An 18,134-nucleotide genomic window follows, 5' to 3' on the forward strand; every position below is an offset into this window, starting at 1 on the left:
GTACTCTGCTGAACAGGAACTACTACATAAATTACTAATGGTAATACTACTCATGTATGTCTTTGCACACAACAACTCCTCCTTGGAGCTTTGTGTCCTCCTTGGCCAGTCACACTTCATCCAAGCTTCTAAATCCTGCTCTTCCATCACACCTTCTTACTACTGGTGATACTACACATGTATGTCTTTGCACACAACACACCAGGCTACACTTGGCTCTCCCAACCCCAGCCTTCTTCTATTAAGTATTGCACCACCACCACCAGTGCAAACTGTGATGGGTTCTGCCAGAAAAGGGAAGACCTACCCAGACCCAACTGTCAGACCTGCAAAGAAGTCCTATCACCTTTATCATATGTTACTTGTAGACCATGGGATGACAGCATTCTCCTCCTTTGCTTGTTTTTCTCTACCAAACATGGTCACAATGCCTACCTATTGGTACTTAAAATTACATATGAAGCCAATAGGTGAATAAAAATATAAATTATGCATGCCATCTTACCAAATAGTTTGTAATCTTGATTACCCACTACTGTCACCAACCATTGGTCACCAACCTGTCCCTTCCCGCTAATTGCACTATTAGGTCTTGTTTTTAGTCCCATTGTGCTGCAATAGGCAGCAATGTCCAAAAAGTTTCCAATGCATGGACAAGGCAATTATGTCCTACCACACGCTGCAGTGGTGTGGGCACATGTGGTGAAAATCTTGCCTTAAATATTGATGGCCAGAGATCAGTAATGATATTATAACCATGACTTACCGAATACTGTAAGGGTCAACAGGAGGTTGCTCCAAAGCTTGTCGCATAGCCTCAGACATGGTGATCTGGGGTGAACTTCATCTGAGGTCAGCTGACTATCGTGCATGCGCACCTCCACCTGTTTCGGGGTGTTGTTGGCACTGAAAGATAAAAAGTTGTAAAAAACTGTTAAAATAAGAACTCCACAGAGAACACCTTGCACGGTTATTTACTAAAACTGGAGAGGACAAATCTGGTGCAGCTCTGAATAGAAACCCATCAGCTTCCAGGTTTCATTGTCAAAGCTTAATTGAACAAGCTGAAGTTACAACCTGATTGGTTAAAATGCACAGCTGTACTAGATTTTGTGTGCACCAGTTTTAGTAAATCTCCCCCTTGCGCCTAAGCTGGTAACATGACATAATCTCACCGATATCCAAGAAACGCAACAGCAGAACATGTAAAAGAATGCTTACTGTTCATGGGGCCCCCATGTCTCCTAGGTTGACAATCCTTGTGGTTGTCACTTCCTTTTTTTTTTCTTTTATTAGGAAAAGGGAGCTGAAAATGTGCATGAGCATTAATGGGCACTTTTGAATTCAGAAAACCTCATTATCATTCCTGGGGGTGTCTGGAAATGTTCTGCATACAATTGGAATGGATCATTCAAGTCACTCTAAAGCTGGCCACACATGCTGGCCATTAACAATTTCTCAGCTTGGGCAAAATACGATTTCATATCACTTTAACAAAATGTTAGGAATACATTGAATCTTAAGTTAGCTAATTTCTTTCAAATGTAATAGCTGGTATGATCAGACTGTGCCATAAATGACCACCTTAAAGTCCCAATGTCCTCCTTGTTCCCCCTTTTTTTGAATACAATAGGGATGGAAACGCATGACCTTACCAGGCCATGGTTTCATTTAAAGTCCCGTGGGATGGAAACACATGACCTTACCAGGCCAGAGCTTCGTTAAAAGTCCCAATTAATGTCAATTATGCATTACTTAAAGTGGATTTAAACCCTCACATATACCCAGTGATACACAGAGATAAAACAAATCTCCCTACATACATTTTACATGTATATCTGCTGTCTTCAGCTCGATGTACTGTTTAGAAAGTGCATGTCCTGTTTGAATTTTCACTTGCTGGTTCCCCTGTAGGAGTAGATCATTGTTAGAGACTGTGAGACACCGTGAGAAAGCTGATTGGAGGAAAGGCACACACCCCCCTCCCCACACATGCAGAGCATGTCTATGAATTGTTTAGCTTTGTGCTAATCAATTTATAGCAACCTCCTCCAACACACAGCTCAGGCTGCCTTCTCCTAGAACTTTTGAGAACTTATCAGGCTGATAACAGAGCTACTAAGGAAGAGACAGCTATGAGATGTAGCTCTTTAAAGAGAGAGAAGAAAACACTACAGATAGATGTGCCCAGCTCAAATTTCATGAACTTGGTATTTACCAGTTAAAATCAGTTGTTTTTTTTTTGCTAGAAAATTACTTAGAACCCCAAAACATTATATATATATTTTTCCAGACAACCTAGAGAATAAAATGGTGGTTGTTGCAATACTTTATGTCACATTGTATTTGCGCATCAGTCTTACAAGCGCAATTTTTTAAGAAAAAATACACTTTTTTTAATTAAAAAATAAAACAACAGTAAAGTTATCCCAATTTTTTTTTTAATACTGTGAAAGATAATGTTATGCTGAGTAAATTGATACCCAACATATCACACTTCAAATTTGCGCCCGCTCATGGAATGGCAACAAACTTTGACCCTTAAAAATCTCCATAGGCAGCATTTAAAAATGTCTACAGGTTGCCAGTTTTGGGTTACGGAGGACATCTAGGGCTATAATTATTGCTCTTACGCTAAAAATTGCGGCGATACCTCACATGTGTGGTTTGAACAGCATTCTCATATGCAAGTGACTTACGTATGGGCTCGCTTCTGTGCACAAGCTCGGCGGGACAGGGCACTTTAACATTTTTTTTTCTTATTTATTTTACTTTTTCTTTTCTATTTTTACACTGTCCTTTTAAGAAAAAAATTGGGTCACTTTTGTTCCTATTACAAGGAATGTAAACATCGCTTGTAATAGAAGAAAAACATGACAGGACCTCTTTAATGTGAGATCTGGGGTCAAAAAGACCTCAGATCTCAGATTTACACTAAAATGCAATACAAAAATGTATTTTTTCCCCTTTAAGACGTTGCTTCTGCCATTCAGTGGTATGGAGCCGAGTGGGGGCCATCTTACCCTCACTCGGCATCCAGCCTCAGGGGAGAGAGGGCCAGATAGTCTCTGCTGCTCCGGTAAGCGGCAGAGTCGACCGGAGAGGGGCGGGCACCCTCTCCAGCCCCTGATAAAAGTGATCTTGTGGCGAATCCTCCACAGATACCATTTTTATCTGAAAGTGGACCGCCCACTGTTGAAGAGGATACCGGGGTTGTGGCAACTATCTGCTACCTTAACAACGGCATTCCACTTCAAACAGCCCAATTACAATGACATAAGTAGTTAATAGGTCTAACCAGTGTATGCCTAACTTTTATTTTAACCATAGCTCCCAACTGTGCCTGATTTCGAGGGACTGTGCCTCATTTGAAACAATGTCCCTCTGTCCCTCTTTCCTCCTTATTTGTTCATCATTTTAGTCTGATCTATTTAGTTGTATATAAAATGCACTACTTATCTATCAAAAAGTGTTTCCCAATGCTAAACCTATTATCCAACTTCTAAATTGCTGCATTTGTAATTTCCAAAAGCCATTACAATTGAATAGTAGTGGTAAAAAAGCACTTGTGGGTTTAACCAATAATTTTTTTGTACATGTCTCCTTTAAGCGGGGTGTGGCAGGGGTGTGTGTCCTATGTCTACATACTTTTGCTAATAGGTGTCCCTTGTTCCCATCTCAGAAAGTTGGGAGGTATGATGCAGCCGCGTCCTATGAACAAGGGCAGCTCCAAGAAAGTATGGTCAAGAAAAGTGAATGCTTTGTTTTGAACATCCCCAATCTAAAAAAAAGTCCTATCCATTAAAAAAAAAAAAAGAAGAAATAAAGACCCCCAAAAAGGACCTAAGGTCCTATCAAGATACACTATACTGCCAAAAGTATTGGGACAAAAAAATATACTTGTGCGCTGATATTTAAACAGATCCTATAGGACTGAAGTCTAAGTGGCCATTAGGCTGCTATGCAGCCTAAAAATAGTCTATTGATTCAGGGCCAGCCTTAGCAGGGAAGGAGAAACGGTCTCCAAGATATGCAAGAAAAAACAAATGCAGGTGCCTCAGACACACACACACACTTTGGGGATGGCCCCTTCCTGTTCCAACATGACTGCACACCAGTGCAGTCAGTGTCAGTGTACAAGTACCTTCTACTGACCAGTGTGATGGATGCCTCACAGAGCTTATACCCACAGATGTACCCTTCCTTGTTTACCTAGATGTAAGTTACTATGTGTTTTTATTAATACATACTTTATGGTCTAAAGGCGCCTGAATTTGTTTTTTAAAAGTATTGGGATGCACATGAACGTTAATGGCATCCCAGTCTTAGTCTGTAGGGTTCAATATTGAGTTGGCCCACCCTTTGCAGCTATAACAGCTTCAACTCTTCTGGGAAGGCTGTCCACAAGGTTTAGGAGTGTGTCTATGGGAATTTTTGACCATTCTTCCATAAGCAAATTCGTGAGGTCAGGCACTGATGTTGAACAAGAAGGCCTGGCTCGCAGTCTGCGCTCTAATTCATCCCAAAGATCCTCTACCAGGTTGAGGTCAGGACCCTGTGTAGGCCAGTCAATTTCCTCCACTCAAAACCTGCTCATCCATGTCTTTATGGACCTTGCTTCGTGCACTGGTGTGCAGTCACGTTGGAACAGGAAAGGGCCACCCCCAAACACCCCAAAGTGTGTGTGCGTGAGTGGTACTATTGGTCCATCTGTAATAGCCCACCGAACCACTAGAGGGAGAAGGACTCAGTGTATTAGCCACCGCAAGCTTGTCTATACTAAACTGCTGTGCCAGAAATTACCTCAAACCGGAAGTATCAGAGGGGCGGAAGTGACGTTTGCTGTTACCGGAAGTGGTGGGTGGAGAGCAAATCTACCCGCACTTCCTGGTTACATTGCGGCGTGTGTGCCACACTATCTAAGCGGCGGCCACGCCAAGTACTTTAGAATACAACACACACTCCCAATCCGGAGAGTATCCATTCCCCTCCTCTTCCCCTGGAAACCCCCCCCCCCCTTCCCTCATATGAGAACCTGCCAGTGAGTAGAGAGAATATACATCCTGAATGATATACCCCGATGAGAAATACAGCGAATGGGAGGTGTATTAATGATAATCATAGCTATGCTGTGGTTAGAATGCATTATGGGAAGACTGGTTGTTGGAACATTCCTTTCAGAGTTTCAGAGGAATATTCCAACAACCCCCATTATTGGCTTTTAGACAACCACCCAACCTCAGACACAAACTAATCAGCAGGAAACTTTACTCTGATTATGAAGTCACAAATAATGGAAGCAAACCCTGCAATAAAAACACGCGGCAAACTATGCAACCAGATCAATCTATCCAAAAGTGTCACACACACAAATGGGACCTTCAATATCATGGGATCTTACAACTGTTCCTCCAGTAATGTTGTGTACCTCATCCAATGCAAAAGGTGCAGCAAAGGATCTTTTGTTGGTGAAACAGGACAGAAGTTGCAAGCGTGGAAGACATGCACGCAGCTGCAGTGAAATGTAAGCGTAGTGCAGACATGACAGGGTGCAAGTCTTACTGGGATGAGAAGGTAATAGGTGTGGTTGAGTGAGTAAGGGGCTTACCTGACTGGAGTATTGATTGGAGGGGTGGAGTATAGGAGATAGTGTTGGAAAGGGAGTGTAGGAAAGTCAGCAGTCCGAAGTCAGCAGGATAGGAGAGACGTTCCCGCCCGCCCGCCCTAATATAGGTAGGGTTGGGGTGGTGGTTTGTGGATAGCTGGGTTGCGGTTGGGTCCTTGACGGCAGATAAGCAGTTACCCAGTTTAAGACAAGGTATTGATAAAGTTAGGACCCATCACAGGTATGGAGTCCTCCCGGGTGGTCTGGCGGTTGGCCAGACTGACGGGTTAATAAGTTGGGGGTCTTCGATCAGTTGGCAAGTCCCAGAGGCGAGTTGGCAGCTGGGGACGAATGCCAACAGAAATGGGATTACAGGCTCAAAAGAGAAGTGGGTCATCAGGGATCTGCAACTAATTATCTGGATGAGCTGGAATAGATATATTTTGAAATATATGGTTATAAGTATAATATAGTTTCAGAAGTTTCAATAAAGTTGATAGTTTTGGTTTATTGTTAATAAAGACCAGACAGGCCATTTACATCCAGCAGGTGTCGGTGTCTTTATTATATAAAGTAAGTAGAGTATGTCTATGCATGTATGGTTTGGGTAGTACGGAAGTATGGTATCTGGCTACCCTAGTCATGAATTTACACAGACATACCATCAAGGAACATGGTGAGACATCACTACTCTCACAACCGGATCACACTATAGAAGAACTCAAAGACCTCAAAGTGAATTTCAGAACTATCCAGGAAAGGAAAACCTTTGAACTAAGAATGCTAATTCTTTTTGACACAAAAAATAATGGCCTGAATTTAGATATAGGTTTCCTTACCCATTATACTAAAGTTTTACGGCCCCCTCTGTGACTAGCATCCCCACTCCATTCTATAGCTCTCCCTCTGTCTTATCTTACTTAACTCTGCTGCTATCTTTATTGCCATTGATTTGTATGTGTTTGTTTGTTTGTTTTTTCTATTTTCTCTCTCCTTTCCCTCAGAGATGTGTTTCTTTTTTTTTTTTTTTTTTTTTTACATTCTGCTTAAAAATTTGTAAATCAGTACTGTTTGGACCTTGAACAAGGGGACATACCCCGAAAGCTTGTCCTGAAAAATTGTATGTTAGTGCAAATAAAAAAAATATCACGGACAGTACTCAATTTTCTCTGTCACAATTGCACTGATATGGCTACAATCACATTGTTATGGTTGATTAAAGCTATGAGTGTATGAATCTGAAGACTGGTGAGTTGTACACAGTTTAATTGTCCTTTTAGCTTTTCATGCAATGTATTCCTTTAAAGTGGTTGTAAACCCTTACAAACCACTTTGACCTACAGGTAAGCCTAGATTAAGGCTTACCTGTAGGTCCAAGAAATATCTCCCAAACCTATACGGTTTAGGAGATATTTGCCCGAAGACGGGCACCACTATCTACGGCGCATGCGCCGTAGACAACGGCGCGCAGGCGCACTGAGCGGGGCATCGTCGATGACGGCAATGCCGCGAGTCTCGGCTCCCGTGCGCATGCGCGGGAGTGACGTCATCGCTGCTCCGGCGAATCACAGCGCCGGAGCAGCGAGACCCACGGAGACACACCAAGAAGATGGACGCTCGGAACTACAGGGGACAGCGGTGACATCGCTGGCTCCTGTGTCAGGTAAGTGACACATAATGGACTACTATGCGATGCATAGTAGTCCATTATGCTTTGCCTTTACAGGGAATGAAAGAGGAAGTAAACTCACCAGGGTTTACTTCCTCTTTAAATAGAATATGTAGCATTTCTAAACGTCTTCTTTTTAGGCACTTCAGCCCCGGAAGATTTGGCTGCAGAATGACCGGGGCCATTTTTTTTTAACGATTTGGCACTGCGTTGCTTTAACTGACAATTGCGCAGTCGTGCGATGTTGCACCCCAAACACAATTGACGTACTTTTTTTCCCACAAATAGAGATTTCTTTTGGTTGTATTTGATCGCCTCTGCATTTTTTTTTATTTTTTGCGCTATAAACAAAAAAGAGCAACAATTAAAAAAAAATCAATGATATTTTGTACTTTTTGCTGGCCGATATGTATTCTTCTACATAGTTTCATAGTTTGTAAAGTTGAATAAAGACACCAGTCCATCCTGAGTGAGTGTCTCCAATTGTTCCTACCCCTGTACATTACACACTCACATTGGTCCCTACCCTCAGGGAGCCCACAATCCAAGGTCCCCATTTATATACTAGGGCAAATTTTGGACAGAAGCCAATTAACTTACCTGCATGTCTTTGGATTGTGGGAGGAAACACACAGGCACAGAGAGAACATGCAAACTCCAGGCAGGTAGTGTCATGGTTGGGATTTGAACCAGTGACCCTTCTTACTGCTAGGTGAGAGTGCTAACCACTACACCACTGTGCTGCCACTTATTTTTGGTTAAAAAAAATCACAATAAGCGTATATTGATTGGTTTGCGCAAAAGTTATAGCGTCTATAAAGTAGGGGCTAGATTTATAGCATTTTTGTTATTATTTCTTTTTTACTAGTAATGGCAGCGATCTGCGATGGCACCCCCAGGATATGCGCCCTACTGGGAAATTTCCCAGTATCACGGTAGGCCAGTCCGGCCCTGCACTCAGGGTATTTTTTTCAGCCAGAACCCTGCACACTCCTACATCCTGCAGTCTGTATGTAGCACACTCCTCAACCCTGCACTCAGTACACATTGTACTCCTGAACTCTGCACTCTGTACGTAGCAAACCCCTGAACTCTGCACTCTGTACATTGTGCACCCCTGAATCCTGCGATTGGTACATAGCGCACCCTGAACTCTGTACATAGCGCACCCCTGAACTCTGTACATAGCGCACCCCTGAACTCTGTACATAGCGCACCCCTGAACTCTGTACATAGCGCACCCCTGAACTCTGTACATAGCGCACCCCTGAACTCTGTACATAGCGCACCCCTGAACTCTGTACATAGCGCATCCCTGAACTCTGTACATAGCGCACCCCTGAACTCTGTACATAGCGCACCCCTGAACTCTGTACATAGCGCATCCCTGAACTCTGTACATAGCGCACCCCTGAATCCTGCGCTTGGTACATTGTGCACCCCTGAACTCTGCAATCTGTACATAGTGAATCACTGAACTCTGTATATAACGCACTCCTGGTATTTATTGCCCCTTTAAGATCCTCCCACTGGTAGTGCAATTTGGTCACTCCCACTGTTCTAGGTCTAAGGAAGTATGTCAATCATAGGTGTGAGCAGCCTATTGCTATAGGGCGTGCACCCCAAAGCTCAAACACACATGCAGGTGTGGCATGAGTGTGTATATGTATATACACATGCAGAGAACTGGTGTGAATGAGCCCTTATTTTTTTAATATTTTTTCTTTTACACTTTTAATTATTTGTAATTTTTTTTATATTTTTTGTTGTAATGTTTTTTGTTTTTTTTCACAATGCTTTTTGAGGGGGCCTTGGGTAAATATCAAGGGTCTAAAAAGACCCCTGAAGTCTCACTTTTGAAACAGAGAAAGCTACTAAGGAAACACATTCCCCAGTTCCTTTCTGCAGCCTCAACTGCACATAATGCATGGACAGGAAGAGCTTTACACAGCCTTCCTGTTCATTCTTAAACGGAAGCACCGTAAATATAGTTATAAACGAACACAGTGAATGATCTGTACTGATCACTCACTGTGTTCATTCAGAAAAGGACACCCTTGTGCACGCCTATGATATCAACGCATAAAATGGCATCTGAAACAGAACACTTTTAAGCTTTAAATCAGAACTCTAACTTATCCCATCCCCCCACCTTCCTTCCTTGAAGTCTTACCACAATTTTTTGGCTTTATACATATTTTATTCATGCAGTCCTCTGGTCGATCCAGTGACAACACAGGTCCTCCCTCTTCTTCTCCAGCAGTAGTAGTGAGTGCACCTTATTTCCGGACTGAGCAGCACTTAGATGTGTGAGCACCCCTCATTCCAGGAATATTACAAGCACAGGCTGTGTGATGATGCCTCCCTAAATGGGGGCGGGTCCATGACACCCTGGACTCATAGGAAGTGGGTTGGATGATGCTGAGTGTCATACAACCTTTAAAACTGACTGGCAGGCAGCTGCAAAGGAGGACACAGAAGATGGAATGGTCCTTCAAACTTTTTTTTAATACCTTTCTTACCCCTTCCTATCCAAATTAATAAAAGGGCTATGGATATACTTTAACCACTGGTGGGATTCAACCACACCTACACCATAGCTATCCGGTTTAGTTTCTCTCTAATGCTGAGAGAATTATTGAGGATTACTCAAGGAAATCCATTTTATAAATATTGTAGGTTTCTGTGACATTTCCATTAATGCGTTGTGACTTATTGTAATCTGTGTAACATCTGCCTGCCTCTTCTTATAATCGTGGGTCATGCTATCTCCTGGAGACCGGCGGACAGCTCCCGGAAAAACACATACCTCCCTCTACGCAAACAGCTACTTCTCGTCCAGGACGTTGAACGAATTTCACAAATTCATCCGCTGAAAAACCTCAACGCTTTTGAGGCTGCCTTGATTTATATTAATCAGCGCGGGGACACAGATGAACTGGAAGCTCAAAGGAGCGGACGCTTGCCAGTAAACAACAGTTTGAGTTATTTTGCTTAATTTAATTTGCAAGCGGCGAACATCTGCCGCGCACAGTTTAGCGATTACCATAGAAACGAAAAAAAAAAGAAAAAAAGACAATTATAGCTTCTGTCAGTTGCGTTATTTATAGGGAGAGGTGATATGGTGTGTGACGCAGCCGGGACTGTTAGCTTCTCCGCCGACCTGTGAGAGGTGGTAGTTGGGCTAATTTGGGAAAGTGTCTTGCCTGGCAGAGCTCGGTGTGGGACTTGGCATATGGAAGACTAAACTGGCAAAACAAAGCCTTCATTTGTCAAGGTTCCAGAATAACATACTTATTATTTATTTCTTGTATTTATACAGCTTAGTGAACTTGTGTCCCTTCATTGGACGGGGGATTTATAGGCCAAGTCTATGCCAAATGAGTATGGCGGGGTGCAGTTGGTAATGATTCCACTGAGCAGAGTGGAAATTGGCTGGTGTACATTGATTGTATTAACTTGACCACACACATCAAAATCTGATTCAACGGTCTCCTTCAAATTTACTAACGACTATGTAGGGCAGAATTCTCCAAAATGGTCAGTACTGAACACTTAGCCCACGTACACACGGTCGGAGATTTTGGCAACCAAATCCGTTGGATTTTGCCCGTCGGATTTAGTCCGACGGATTGTGTCCGAAACTGTTGCATACACACGGTCGGGCCAAGTTGGCAAAAAATCCAATCATTCAGAACGTGATGACGTTATTTCGTTACGATGGGACTACATTCAGGCTAGTAGCCAATAGCTTTGATGTAGGAATTTGATCTGAGCATGCGTGGCACTTGGTCCGATGAAAATGCTCTACACATGATCGGATTAGGTCCGTCCGGCCCAGTTGGTCGGGAAATATTTCCAACATGTTGGAAAATTGGGTCGGACGGAGATTCGGACGGAATCAGTCCGATGCATACCACACACAGTCGGATTATCTGACGACACGGTCCGATAAGACTCATTCCGACAGATTCTCTGACCGTGTGTACAAGGGCTAAGGCTTGATGGGACTATCCAAGAGATGGATAAAATGGCTGGGGTCAGTAAAAGTCTGGAGGTCAAAACATAGTCAATAAATGATGGAATGTTGTCTGGGTCAGTTCATCTTTTGGGGTCTCTTTAGAGCTCCATGCCAGTCCCTAGACCTGAAGGTAGGATGGCTAATGTTGAGACCATGTTACTTAGGGTTGGATTGTCAGCCACCAGCAAGAGTGGACTTGAGTTGCCTATATCAACCCTGCGTTGTGACTGGCCCATGTACTTTGTGTTGTGTGTCTATGTCCATTAGCTAATAGGAAAGATATACATGTGTGCTCATTTCCAGGACTGTGAGTACTCTCACACTTCACACTCTGTTGGTCAGCTATTGAGTACACACACCAAAAACCTTGTTGGTGAGGCAGTGAATATACCCAACTATAACTCTGTTGGTCAACCAGTGAGTACACCTCAAATTCTTTCGGTGGGCCAGTGATTACACTTACCTTAAACTCTGTTGGTGAGCCAGTGAGTATACCTACCTAAAACTCTGTAGGTGAGCCAGTCAGTACACCTACTTCAAACTCTGTAGGTGATCCAGTCAGTACACCTACCTCCAACTCTATTGGTAAGCCAGGGAGTACATACACCACAAACTTTGTTGGTGAGACAGTTAGTACATCCACCTCTAACTATGTTGATGAGCCAAAGAGTACACCCACCTCCAACTCTATTGTAGAGCCACTGAGTACATTCGCCTCAAACTCTGTTGGACAGTGTGTGAGTACACCCACCTCAAACTCAAAAAATGTTTGGAGGCCTGTTAACATTCTGAAATTCATGAACAGAGTTGATTAATTAAGGAATTTGGGGACCCCAGGTGTGGGATAAGACACTACAACTATGCAACACTGAGGTCACTACAAATATACGGGTGCTGGTCCAACTCGGGAAAATGTGGGCACATCAACCATATAGTGGAAAGTGTGTATGGCAACAGCCTACATAAACAGTCTATTCAATTCATTTCCAGGTTATCTCTCACCTTAAATAGTAGTGGGAAAGGATTAGCACACTCCAGGCTATTGCAAAGCTCCTTTAAATAACCACAGCACAGATAAAGCCCTCACATGTTTTGCTCTACAACAATGCCTCCTCAAGGAGAGATTATGAGAAATCGCTGTTGTACCTCAAAATGTATATCTCTGCTGCCATTCTTCATAAAGTATTTTTGCTATAGTCTGGACAGTAATTCCTTTCATTTCCCTTTCTCGTTACATATTTCTTTCTCTCTCTCATTCTTGCTCTCTCTTTCATCCCCTCTCTCGTTCCTGCTCTCTTTCTTTCCTACTCTCTCATCCTATCTCTCTTTACCACAATCATTATTTTTCTCTCTCTTTGTTTCCCTCTCTCTCAAAAGTGCTTATATATTAAACAGTAACTCTTTCCTTCCTTCATGCATTCCCCTTCCTTCCTTTCCCTCTTTATTCTTGCTCTCTCTTTTTTCCCTCTCTCATTCTCTTTCCCTCTCTCATTCTCTTTCCCTCTCTCATTCTCTCTCTCTCTCCCTCTCTTTCTTTCTTTCCCTCTTTCATCCCCTTTCTCCTTCCTGCTCTCTTTCTTTCCCACTCTCTCATTCTCTCTCTCTTTACCACGATCATTCTTTTTCTTTCTCTTTCTTTCCCTCTCTTTCAAATGTGCTTATATATTAAATCGGAGCTCCAACCTAAAGTGGAAGTTCGGCTCATTGGAAACCTCCCCCCCCTCCGGCGCCACAATTGTCACCTTTCAGGGGGGAGGGGGGTGCAGATACCTGTACAGTACAGGTATCTGCACCCACTTTCGGCATAGATATCTTCAGAATCTGCGGATATTTACGCCACTTCCTGCGGGTCCCCCGTTGTCTGCTGGGAAACACACGGATCCCAGAGACGGCGGGGACCATCCTTATTGCGCAGCGCGACTCGCGCATGCACAGTAGGGAACCGGGAAATGAAGCCGCAAGGCTCCACTTCCTGATTCCCCCACCCAAGATGGCGGCGGCAGCACCCGAGAGACGATCGAGAGATCGGCTTCGGGTGCCGACATCGCGGGCGCGCTGGGCAGGTAAGTGTCCTTATTTTAAAAGTCAGCAGCTGCAGTATTTGTAGCTGCTGGCTTTTTAGAAAGAAAAAAAAAACGGCGGAACTCCCGCTTTAAGCAGTAATTCTTTCCTTCCTTCCTTCCTGCATTCCCCTTCCTTCCTTCCTTCCTTCCTTCTTTCCTTTCCTTCTTTTTTCTTGCTCTCTCTTTCTTTCCCTCTCTCATTCTCTCACTCTCTATTTCTTTCCTTCTCTCGCTCTCTTTCCCTCTCTCATTCTCTCTCTCCCCCCTCTCTCTTTCTTTCCCTAATTATTTCCCTCTCTCATTCTCTCTCTCTTTCTTTGCCTCTCTCACTCTCTCTCTCGTTCCCTCTCATTCTCTGTCTCCTCCCCCCCCCCCGTCACTTTCTTTCCCTAATTCTTTCCCTTTCTCATTCTCTCTCTCTCTTTCTCCCCCCTCTCTCATTCCCTCTCATTCTCTCTCTTTTTCTTTTTCTTTCCCTAATTCTTTCCCTCTCTCATTCTCTTTCCCTGTATCATTCTCTCTCTTTCTTTCCCTTTCTCATTCTCTCTCTCTCTTTCCCTCTTTCATTCTCTCTCTCTCTCTCTCTCTCTTTCCCTCTTTCATTCTCTCTCTCTCCCTCTCTCTCATTCGTTCCCTCTCTCTCTCTCTTTCTTTTTCTTTCCCTAATTCTTTCTCATTCTCTCTCTCTTTCTTTCCCTCTCTCATTCTCTTTCCCTCTCTTGTTCTCTCTCTCTCTCTCTCTTTCTTTGCCTCTCTCCTTCTCGCTCTCTCTTTTTTCCTCTCTCGTTCTCTCTTTCCTTCTCATTCTCTCTCTCTCTTTTCCTCTCTCATTCTCACTCTCTTTCCCTCTCTAATTCTCTTTCTCCCTCTCTTTTATTATATTATTTATCTCTCTTTCCCTCTTTCTTAAAAGTGCTTATACTTCAATGTCCCCTCCATACTCCTACAGACACTCCAGGCCCACATGTGCTCAGTGACAGTTAATCTGCTTAATTTGTAAAAATCTCTTACTATATCTCTAGTCAGTACTAGAACAATTTCTCTGTGACAACTAAGGGAAACCCGTTCTGAGACAATCTGAAGGCTGCCATCCTTGGTCTCTAGTGGCTAGTAACTGTCATGCTGATCCAATGGCTTAAATTTAAGGCACTGAGCTGAGTGTGCAGATCAAGAGATTTGACTTCACTTTGATTTTCTAATCATGCTCGTTCCAGCGACTTATATAGAAAGAAAAAACAGCCAGGCAACTAGTATTTTTAGAAGGAAAAATGGCTGCCTGGTATATTTCTTCCTGCAGGATTCCATTAATATGATAAATTAAACTCTAATTATATTGTTGCCTTTCGGATTTTCAGACTTTCGGATTTCTGAATTTCCGAATTTCCAAATTTCGGAATTCCGAATTTTCGGAAATTCCGAAATTCAAAAATTCAAAAATCAGAAAAAGAGAAAGAAAATCTTTTTAATTCTAAATAATAACTAACTATTAAATTATAGGTATTGGAATTCCCTTTCAAATTTGTCTGTTAGTGAATGTAACGAGTACGAATTTATCCGAAGTAACGAATGCCGCATCTAACCAAATGGAACGTAACGATCTAATAATAATAATAAAACCTTTTAATTATTATTAATTATTTATTATTAATTATTTATTATTAATTTGTTCCGTTCTATTTGTTTCGATGTGGCATTTGTTATTTCAGATAATTTGTAACTTTGGATAAATTCACACTCGTTAATTTAATAGTTAGTTATTAATTAAACTGATTTTCTTTCTTTTTTTCAGATTTTAAAATTTTTTTGACTTTCAAATCTTTGAATTCTCAAATTCCGAAAATCCGAAAATTCGGAAATTCGGAGTTCTGAAAATCCAAAATTCGGAAATTCGGAAATGGGAAATTTAGAAAATCAAAAATCCGGAAATTCGTAAATCCGAAAATTTGAAAATTCGGAAATCCGAAAATCACAAATTCGGAAAATTGAAAATTCGTAAATCTGAAAATTCGAAATTCGGAAATTAGGAATTCCGAAAAATTGAAATGTGAAAATTCCCAAAATTTACAAATTCCGAATTTTCTAATTTCTGAATTTTTGATTTTGCGAATTTCCAAATTTCCGAAAAAATCGAACAAACTAATGAAACTAAAACGAAAATGAACTAATTTTTTTGTCAGTGCACATGTCTATTAGTGTGAACCCAGCCTTAGCCTTCTGATCTTTTGATGTACACTATAATGCCAAAAGTTTTGGGATACCCCTCCAAATCATTGGATTCAGGTGTTCCAATCACCTCCATGGCCATGGGTGTATAAAATCAATCACCGAGGCATGCAGATGGCTTCTACAAACATTTGTGAAAGAATGAGTTGCTCTAAGGAGCTCAGTGAATTCAACCATGGTACTGTGATAGGTTGCCACCTGTGCAATAAATCCATCTGTAAAATGTCCTTGCTACTAAATATTCCACAGTCTACTGTTATTGATATTATAACAAAGCGGAGGCAACTGGGAACAACAGCAGCTCAGCCACGAACTGACAGGCCACGTAAAATGACAGAGTGTGGTCAGTGCATGCTGAAGCGCACAGTGTGCAGAAGTCGCCAACTGTCTGCAGAGTCAATAGCTACAGACCTCCAAACTTTGTGTGGCCTTCAGCTTAGCACAACAACAGTGCGTAGAGCACTTCATGGAATGGGCTTCCATGGCCAAGCAGCTGTATCCAAAGCCTTCCATCACCAAGTACAAAGGCAGTGGTGTAAAGCACACCGCCACTGGACTCTAGAGCCATGGAGACGTGTTCTCTAGAGTGACAAATCACACTTCTCTGTCTGGCAATCTGCTGGAAGTGTCTGGGTTTGGTGGTTGTCAGGAGAATGGTACTTGCCTGACTGCATTGTGCCAAGTGTAAAGTTTGGTGAAGGGGGGATTATGGTGTGGGGTTGTTTTTCAGGGGTTGGACTTGGCCTCTTAGTTCTAGTGAAGGGAACTCTTAAGCAGTCAGCATATGAAGACATTTTGGAAAATTTCATACTCCCAAATTTGTGGGAACAGTTTGGGGATGGCCCCTTCCTGTTCCAACATGACTGCGCACCAGTGCACAAAGCAGGGTCCATAAAGACATGGATGAGCGAGTTTGGAGTGGAGGAACTTGACTGGCCTGCACAGAGTCCTGACCTCAACCTGATAGAACATCTTTGGGAATAAGGTCACAAATGCACTTCTGGAAGAATGGTCAAACATTCCCATAGACACACTCCTAAACCTTGTGGACAGCCTTCCCAGAAGAGTTGAAGTTGTTATAGCTGCAAAGGGTAGGCCAACTCAATATTGAAGTCTACGGACTGGGATACCATTAAAGTTTATGTGCGTATAAAGGCAAGGTGTCCCAATACTTTTGGGTAGAGTTGGGCGAACGGTTCGGCCCGAGCATCAGTTCGGGCTGAACATTGGCTGCTCGCACCTTTTGGGAAACACACAAATTTGCATTGTGTTCGGCAGGTATTCACCCCGCCGAATGCCCTGCAATGCACTGCATGCTGCACAGTGCATTCTTGGCTGGACAAGGCTTGGCCCAATTAGGGCACAGTAAAATTGATTGTTAAGGATGCCACAGTTGGCTTCCCGGCCCCTCTCCTTAATAACTGGTGAGTCAGAAACTGTCTATGGGCTTCCCTGCTGAAAACTGAATAATAATAATGAAAAAAAATGCCGGTAAAGAAAAAGTATTTAAAATTAGAAAATAAAATGGCGCCCCCCCCCCCCCCAAAATACATACCAGACCCTTATCCGAGCATGCAGCCTGGCAGGTCAGGAAGGAGGGGGAAGGATGAGCAAGCGACATGCCCTTAACATAGAGACAATTTTTGACAATTTCTTTATTAAAAAAAAAAAAGTGTCCCCCAATGTAAATACACCGTCAATCATGCTGCCCACCGTACCCAAAATAAGAAAAAAAAAGCTCCTACCGTCTATAAAGGCTGGCTGCATACTGCAGGCTCCACTATTTTACAGTTCTTATATAGGTAAGAGTGGGGCCACCTGGCTATGTCACCTGGTGGCACCACCCCTTGTGAGGGCACCGACCCAGCATGCACTGGTCTGGTGGGCGATGGGATTGACGATAGATTTAAATCAGGGGACACAATTTTTTTATTTTTTAATAGGAAATGTCAAAAACTGGCGCTGTGTTTTTATTACTTTTTGACGCTTTTTGTTGAATGTACCTCATACTCATTCACATGGAGGGTTTCCAGATTCCGATAAGCCCCCCTGCCCGCAGACCCCCACTACCACATTCCAGAGTTGTGGGGAAAAGGCCTTCAACATGGGGACAAGGTGCTTTGGGGTGGGGGTGGGCAGAGCCATCCCCCGCCCCAAAGCACCCACCACCCCCCCATGTTGAGGGCATGTGGCCTGGTATGGTTCAGAAGGGGGGGGGGCTCGCCTACCAGACTTTGTGCTCGGATAATGGTCTGGTATGGATTTTGGGGAGGACCCCACACCGTTTTTTTTTTTTATGTAGGGTTCCCCTTAAAATCCAAACCACACCCTCTGGGTCTGGTAAGGACTGGTAGTGGCGACCCCACGCCATTTGTTTCTTAAATTTTTTTCAATAGCCAGGTACTGGCAATTGTAACTGGGAGTCAATTTAAATGTGATTTGACTAAGGGGACCCCCTAGGCACTATATTTAAAGGTTTTTTTCATCTGTATTGCTGCACTTTAAAGGGTAACTCTCCTTTTGTGGGATAAAAAATTGCAAAGAAGAAATAAT

The 18,134-nt window shown here is 42.9% G+C and overlaps 1 protein-coding gene across 3 annotated transcripts in view; it reads right to left on the bottom strand.

Annotated features, from left to right (window-relative positions):
* Positions 1-18,134, bottom strand: part of SLC1A2 (solute carrier family 1 member 2) — a 174,533-nt gene that overhangs the window by 65,495 nt on the left and 90,904 nt on the right. For all 3 annotated transcript variants that reach the window (XM_077462937.1, XM_077462926.1, XM_077462948.1), the window contains exon 2: positions 767-906. In XM_077462937.1, coding sequence (XP_077319063.1) covers positions 767-906 — 140 coding nt within the window. The remainder of the gene's footprint in view (positions 1-766; positions 907-18,134) is intronic.

This window comes from Lithobates pipiens, unplaced genomic scaffold, assembly GCF_037356315.1.
Source record: "Lithobates pipiens isolate NorthernLeopardFrog02 unplaced genomic scaffold, aLitPip1_a1.2 Scaffold_10, whole genome shotgun sequence".
Classification (NCBI taxonomy): Eukaryota; Metazoa; Chordata; class Amphibia; order Anura; family Ranidae; genus Lithobates; species Lithobates pipiens.